The sequence below is a fragment of the Arachis ipaensis genome, chromosome B02, assembly GCF_000816755.2.
Source record: "Arachis ipaensis cultivar K30076 chromosome B02, Araip1.1, whole genome shotgun sequence".
NCBI classification, from domain to species: domain Eukaryota; kingdom Viridiplantae; phylum Streptophyta; class Magnoliopsida; order Fabales; family Fabaceae; genus Arachis; species Arachis ipaensis.
The window spans coordinates 99,304,452-99,312,638 of NC_029786.2; the positions used below are offsets into that span (position 1 = coordinate 99,304,452).

The window sequence follows — 8,187 nt, forward strand, 5'->3', positions numbered from 1 at the left end:
ACAGAAGTGGTTGAAGAAGCCTTTTTAGAGGGGTTGCTTTCAGCATTTGTGTGTGTCTGATCCCTCACTGGCAATTGAGTGCTAGAGTTAGAAACTGGAGTGACGTTAGAATGCCAACTCCTTGTCTGTTCCTGGCGTCTAAATGCCAGAACTGTGCCCATTTTGGGCGTTCAGCGCCAGATCTTGCCCATTTTGGGCGTTCAACGCCAGATCCTTGCCTATTTTTGGCGTTGAACGCCAGTCCTGCCTTGTTTCTGGCGTTGAACGCCAGTCCTGAGCATGGTCTGGGCGTTCAGTGCCAGCCTTCCACCAAATTTCTGGCGTTTTAGTTCCAGAATTACTTTTCCCTGGGCTCTTACTATCCTTAGGTGAATTTTGGGTGGTTTGCTCATTTCTTAGCTTTTTGCTGCCTTGAGGTGGGGTATTTAATGTTTTCCCACTTTTTAATTGAACTGCTTGGCATTCTTCTGTTATTTGCCTTGACAGCTGCTGCTTTGTTTGCTTAAACTGTTCTTCCATATGTATATTAGCCATCCTTGTCTCTTGTAGTCTATCTTTGAATTCGGCTAACTGCTTTGTTAGAAAGTACTGTTCATTTCCGCTTAGGTCCATGATGGAGAAAGGGAGATGATGTAAAATAGAGAAAATATTCTTATTTATTTATTTATTTATTTATTTCGAAAATAAGATAAAGATAAATAAAAATGGGTGAAGATTTTCAAAAAATTGAAGAGAGAGGAAGTGGTTAGGAAAATTTGAAAAGGGTATGATGATTTTAAAAAGAAGAGTTTTAAATTTTGAAATAAAAATCTGAATTTTAGAAATAGATTTCGAAAAAGATACTTTAAAATAGAGAGAAAAGATATTTTTGAATTTTAAGAAGAGAGAGAAGAACAATAAGATAGCACAAGATTTAAAATTTTTAGATCTAATGCTCCTTGTTTTCGAAAATTTTTGGAGGGAAAAACACCAAGGAACACCAAACTTAAAAATTTTAAGATCAAGACACAAGGAGAACTCAAGAACAATTTGAAGACTCACAAGAACATAAGAACATGAAGGAAGAACACCAAACTTAAAATTTTTAGAAAATCAAACTAAAATTTTCGAAAAACACAGAAAAATCAACAAGAAAACACCAAACTTAAAGTTTGGCACAGGATTTAATAGAAAAATTATTATTATTTTTTTTTTGAAAAATATTTTAAGAAAAGGAAAATAAGGATTCTAAAATTCTAACACGACAACAATAAGAGACTCTAAACTAAAAAAGAGAAAATTTTCCTAATCTAAGCAACAAAATAAACCGTTAGTTGTCCAAACACGAACAATCCCCGGCAACGGCGCCAAAAACTTGGTGCACGAATTGTGAATCACACTTTTCACAACTCGTACCACTAACCAGCAAGTGCACTGGGTTGTCCAAGTAATACCTTACGTGAGTAAGGGTCGAATCCCACGGAGATTGTTGGTTTGAAGCAATCTATGGTTATCTTGCAATTCTTAGTCAGGAAGTCAATTATATTTATCAGTTGACTTACGAACAAACAAGAGAGCATGGATTAAAGGTTACTTGTTATGCAGTAATGGAGAATATGTTGGAGTTTTGGAGATGCTTTGTCTTCAGAATCTCTGCTTTCCTCTGTCTTCTGATTTACGCACGCACGTCCTCCTATGGCAAGCTGTGTGTAGGTGGATCACCGTTGTCAATGGCTACCATCCATCCTTCCAGTGAAAAGGGTCCAAGTGCGCTATCACCGCACGGCTAATCATCTGCAGGTTCTCAGTCGTACCGGAATAGGATTTACTATCCTTTTGCGTCTGTCACTACGCCCAGCACTCGCGAGTTTGAAGTTCGTCACAGTCATCCAATCCCAAAATGAGTAAACTATAACAGATAGTGCAGAAATCCACTTCTGGGGTCCACTTGGTGTGTGCTGGGGCTGAGACTAAAGCTTCTCACGTGCCTGGGGCTGTTTTGGGCATTCAACACCAGCTTTGGATCCTTTTCTGGCGCTGGACGCCAGAATTGGGCAGAGAACTGGCGTTGAATGCCAGTTTATGTCATCTATCCTTGAGCAAAATATGGACTATTATATATTGCTGGAAAGCCCTGGATGTCTACTTTCCAACGCAATTAGAAGCACGCCATTTCGAGTTCTGTAACTCCAGAAAATCCATTTTGAGTGCAGGGAGGTCAGAATCCAACAACATCAGCAGTCCTTTTTCAGCCTGAATCAGATTTTTGCTCAGCTCCCTCAATTTCAACCAGAAAAATACCTGAAATTACAGAAAAACTCACAACTCATAGTAAAGTCCAGAAATATGAATTTTTCCTAAAAACTGATGGAAATAAACTAGAAACTAACTAGAATATCCTAAAAACTATATGAAATTACCCCCAAAAAGCGTATAAAATATCCGCTCATCACAACTCACAATCCGAATGTCATCAAAGGGAAGTGTTCTTAACTCATTTAAATTTTTCTTTAATTTTCCTATTTTATCATGTTTGTCATCAAAGGGGAGATTGTTAAGCCTAGTTTGATTTTGGGTTAGACTATGATGACAAACATTCAATTGGGTTGAAAGCCCAATAGTGTTTAATATGTGCTTTATTGTGGCAGGCCCAAGTATACTAGCTTATGATGCATCAGCCCATCTAAGCAAATAGAAAAGCAGCTCACATTGTTCCTCAGTGCAGTAACCAAGTCCAACAATTCCTCATAGCACCATTCAGCAACATTAAATGATTATATATATTTGCTAAAAGCAATATGAGGACAACTGTATCATGCAAGGACAAGTGTGGCTCTGCAAAAGCAAGCAAGGACACAAATGGCATACACACTAACCCAAGGACACCAGCAAAGCATTACTGTGGATCGTGGTTATGCAAAAACACAAACTTGCATATAGCAGCAGCAAGGAAATGGAGCAGAATGGAAAAGAGGAACATGCCAAGGAAGAAAGAAACACCAAGGACAGCAGAGGTAGTGGTGGAGCTCCTCGGACAGCAGGGGAGGTGGAGCAAAATGAAGAAAGGACTGCATGCCATCAAGGACCACTCCAACGGGCAGCAAGAAAAAGCAAAAGAGGATGAAGCTACAATGAAGCCTAGCTGAAGATATATAACATGCCTCACTTCAACATTTCAAGTCAAGGAAGAGAGCACAAACATTCAGAGCACCATCTCTAACACAGAGCTGGAATCTCTTTCTTCTACTCAAGCTTAATTCTGATTTTATGTTATGGATGTCTTGCGTTATTTTCTGTTTTGAAAAAGGCATTTATGTGAGGTTCAAAAGCCAAGAGAGAAAAGGCAAGAGTGATGCAAAATAGCCACTGTTTTTCTGATGTAATTTGGGTTTATGAACTAGGATTAGTTCCCCTTGTCAAGTTGGGTTAGCACTTGGTGAGAATTGAATCTGTATAGATTCCCCTTCCAAGTTGGGTTAGCACTTTGGGGTTGCTAAGCTTTGGTGAAGAAAGTTTAGGGGTAGATACTAGTTGAATTAGGGAGTAATTCAATAAGTATTGGTGTATGTAATCTGAGGATTATAGTGAAAATTCCACTATGGTTTGTGGTGGAGACTAGACGTAGGATTCATGGTACTAAGAATCCGAACCAGGATACATGCTGGCCCCTTTCTCTTCTTCTCTGCTCTTTTAATATTCTGCGTATGAGATAATTTCAAATAATCTCCTGCAACTTAAGCTTCCACTGCAACAAAGTTTGAAATTCTAAATTTTAAGCTAACTTAATTCAACCCCCTTCTCAAGTTCAACTAGAACCATCAAGTATATTTGATCGTTTTGATCGTGGAAACAGTAAAAGCAAAAAGTGTGGGTGTTTCATCCGTTAAACGGCGGATGGCAATTTAATAGTCAAATATATTCCTTTGCAGAATTCAAACATGATTGGCCCTCAGCCCCGGCTCTCATCATTTTATTTAGTCCCAAATAGAAATGCAATGGATTTAGAACTCATAAAGTTCTTTGGCTTTCTTTAATTTATTTGAATTTAAAATTGAAGTATATATTCTCCTTCGCAGTTGTTGCCAGCAATTATTTTGGTCATAAACTAGCTTCAACCCTTTAATTATTTTGGAAAACATCATAAACAACTAAAAATTCATACAAATTTTAATGCAAGAATAATGTGACATACAATATCACTGTTATCTAGATGAATAAATAGGTTATACCACTTCATATAAATATATAAGGTTGACTTTATATACGATTCAAACATTAACCAACCTTGTCTACCCTCAATGACGACAAATATGTTGAGTGTTAAAAGTGTCGAAGTGTTTTGCTTATAGTAATTGTGCTTCTTGATAGAAATTGGATCGAAAAAATTTACATAATGGCGTCAATTAAATCATCATCTTTCTAAGGAGATTGCAAGCATTATTGTTTTAAGATGTCCAATGTATGTGTATTGGTTGACCAAAAAGTCAAACAAAATAAAAGCTAAGCCTCCGTCAGCATGCCCTATTAATTGACGCGTTTTATAATGTCCCAAATGTGATGATGCACTATGAGAAGGTCAAAGTCATACATGCAGGAGAGGAATGTAGTAGGAACAAATCAAAACGTGCCAACTAAATTTTAAATTAATTGAAGAAACGAAAATGTGTGCTAGGAAAAGCAGAAAGTGGGTGCCTCACATGAACTTGCATGAAGTGATTCAATTAAATAGCGCTAACAACCACTTCTTCCGTATCCTCTATATATAGCTACCAAAATTACGACAAGAAACTCCATCAACAAATTCCAAACCAATTCAAAACTTATTGCATTACTTAAAAAGCCTTAAGCCATTCTTCTCAAATCATCATCATATCCAATTTTCAAAGAAAAACATCCTTACTATAATTATTATGGAAGCTATTTGCTTAGTGATAACACTTGTATCATTATCCCTTCTTCTTCAAACCTTTGTTAATGGATATTCTTCAAATGATATTAAACATTGGTGTAGCCAAACCCCAAATCCTCAACCCTGTGAGTATTTCTTGAGCAATAACCCTAATCACCAAAACAAACCCATCAACCAAAAATCTGATTTTCTCAAGCTTTCATTGCAACTTGCCCAAGAGAGAGCACTCATAGGACATGCAAACACTGTTTCACTTGGCTCAAAGTGCCGCAACCAACTTGAAAGAGTTGCATGGAATGATTGTGTTGACCTCTATCAGCAAACCATTCAAAAGCTCAACAAAACCCTAGACCCTAACACCAAGTGCTCCCAAGTTGATGCTCAAACATGGCTTAGCACTGCTCTCACAAACCTTGAGACATGCAAAGCTGGCTTCTATGAACTTGGTGTTCAAGATTATGTCCTTCCTCTAATGTCCAACAATGTTACTAAGTTGCTAAGCAACACTTTGGCTCTTAACAACAATGGTGAATCTCATCAAGAACCAAGTTACAAAAATGGATTCCCAACATGGGTCAAGCCAGGTGATAGAAAATTGCTACAAGCATCTTCTCCGGCATCGCAAGCCAATGTAGTGGTGGCCAAAGACGGATCCGGAAAATACACAACAGTTATGGCAGCCGTAAACGCAGCACCAAAGAGTAGCAGTGGAAGGTATGTGATATATGTGAAGGGCGGGATATACAACGAGCAAGTAGAGATAAAGGCAAATAATATAATGTTGGTGGGAGATGGCATTGGAAAAACCATAATCACCGGCAGCCAAAGTGTGGGAGGAGGCACCACAACCTTCCGTTCTGCCACTGTTGGTAAGTAGAAATATTTTGCAATAATTTAGGTTTTTGTTAGAGAGATATATATAATCATTTAGGTTGGAGATTTGTATTCAGTTGTTTTACATGAAGTTAATACTTAAGAATTGTTAGATGATTTGATAGGTTTGACTAAATTATCGTCTAACAATTCAACTGTCAATTGTACAAGAGTTTTCATCGATGTTTCTTCTTCTATTAGTTTAAATTTTGTAGAGAGATGATTTTATGATATTTTTCTGTTAGTTAAAAAATAAATAAATTTATGATGATAAATACTTAATCATGTGAATTTTTTTATAATTATTACAGCTGTTACTGGAGATGGATTTATTGCTCAGGGCATGACATTTAGAAACACAGCAGGTGCAGCAAATCATCAAGCTGTTGCATTGCGTTCTGGATCTGACTTATCAGTTTTCTATCAATGCAGTTTCGAAGGTTATCAAGACACATTATATGCTTACTCTGACAGACAATTTTACAGAGAATGTGACATTTATGGCACTGTTGACTTTATCTTTGGTAACGCTGCTGTTGTGTTCCAAAACTGTAACATATATGCAAGAAACCCTCCAAACAAAATCAACACCATCACTGCACATGGCAGAACTGATCCAAACCAAAACACCGGCATTTCCATTCTCAATTGTGTGGTTACAGCTGCATCAGATTTGAAAGCAGTTCAAAGCTCTGTGAAGACATATCTTGGAAGGCCTTGGAAGGAATACTCAAGAACCGTGTTCATGAAGAGTTCTCTTGATAGCTTAATTGATCCAGCAGGTTGGTTGGAATGGAATGGTAACTTTGCATTAACCACATTGTATTATGGAGAGTACATGAACACAGGACTTGGATCTTCAACCGCAAACAGAGTTAAATGGGGAGGTTATCATGTTATTACCAATGCTGCTGAAGCTTCAAAATTCAGTGTTGCAAATTTCATTGCTGGAAACGCATGGCTACCTTCCACACGTGTGCCTTTTACATCCAATCTTTAAATTGTAATCATTTTGATTGTTAATTCTTTTTATTTCTTTTATTTGTCTTAAAATTAGTTTAATTGGTTTTAGTCCGTTTACAATTTGTCAATAGCTTTATTCTTTAATTTAATTTATTGAATTGTATTTTTGTAAGATCATTCAAAAGTTCGTTTTACAATAAGAAGAAGATTGCTACTTGAACCTGATTTTGTTATATTTCATGAAACTACTTCTCCTAAAAACCTAAACTGATACGAGAAGGCAACATGAATGGTTATATCTCTAACAAGTTAAACTAAAAACAAGAGATGATGCAGAGAGGGAAGCAGAGTTTGTAAAGTGTAGTAACTTGAAAGAGAAGAAATGTGATATTCAGCAATAGATGTAAATCTCACATCATATAGAAGACTACAAACTAATACACTAAAATCAAGAAGTAGTGATCTTGCATGGCAGTTAGTAACATAAAATAGTTGCCTAACTACTTTACATATCTTTCTACTTAGCAACATGTATTAAAATAGTGAAGATGAGTGATGAATTGTGGTCATGAAAAATTCAAATATGACCATATTGTATCAAATCATGACTTGATTAATCATAAATTAAAGTAAGCACAACCTGATCATCACAGTTCTAATTATTATCTGATCTCTTATTCATGAACTCTGCTTGGTACAATTGACAAGGAAGGAACAGGATCTTTGTTGGGATGGTCTTCAAGATCCTAATGTCTAATGGCTGCCAAAGCTTATTGTTGCATGTTTGATGATTGTTTTTTCCAAGGATACCATAAAAGGATTGTGTATATAGGTGATGCAATTTGTGAGAATGTATTGAATTAGATTGAACAAGGAGTTGAAAAAAATAGCTAAATTTTCATGCTATTGAATTGTTTATCATAATCATGTTTTAGACCATAGAAGTCTAAATCTTATATACAAAGTTTACAAGAGCAACATAAACTATAGCTGATCAGAAACTGAAATTAAATAACAGAATAATAGAATCTTTTGCAATTGCAATTGGTAACTAATCCTAACTAATTTTCAATTACTTTGCTGCTGATTGCATTTTATCTTTGTGCGTATCCTTCACATATTGAATGAAAAAATAATTTCTTGTTGCTGATATGTCATAGGGATGTTTGTTGAAAGCTTAAATTATATGCTGCTATGAATCCTTGGTTTATACTTTATAGTGTGTGTGGTTAAAGCTTCTGTGAATGGACATGCATGCATGAAATTAATAGGAAATGTTCAAGGCTCAATGGTACCCAATTTTAATTTGAAAACTATCAGCAGATTTCTGCATATTTGTTTAGAATTTAATTAGATAGATGTAAGACTTATATTATGTGTAATAATATTTTTTTCTTATAAATACGTGAATTATGAATTTTGATAAACAATGAATAATTAGAATTTTTATTATATAAGTTTTT

The 8,187-nt window shown here is 35.9% G+C and overlaps 1 protein-coding gene across 1 annotated transcript; it reads left to right on the forward strand.

The window, feature by feature from the left end:
- Positions 4,760-6,883, forward strand: LOC107627801 (pectinesterase 2-like). The gene is made up of 2 exons (XM_016330626.2): positions 4,760-5,757; positions 6,073-6,883. Exons 1-2 carry the CDS (start codon positions 4,890-4,892, stop codon positions 6,759-6,761), a joined length of 1,557 nt encoding a protein of 518 aa, XP_016186112.1. The 5' UTR covers positions 4,760-4,889; the 3' UTR covers positions 6,762-6,883.

Bases quoted from the DNA above. Each gene is read 5' to 3' on its own strand.
- LOC107627801 (XM_016330626.2), top strand. From the start codon at position 4,890: ATGGAAGCTATTTGCTTAGTGATAACACTTGTATCATTATCCCTTCTT. The intron at 5,758-6,072 runs GTAAGTAGAAAT...TAATTATTACAG, and splicing joins CTTCCGTTCTGCCACTGTTG to CTGTTACTGGAGATGGATTT.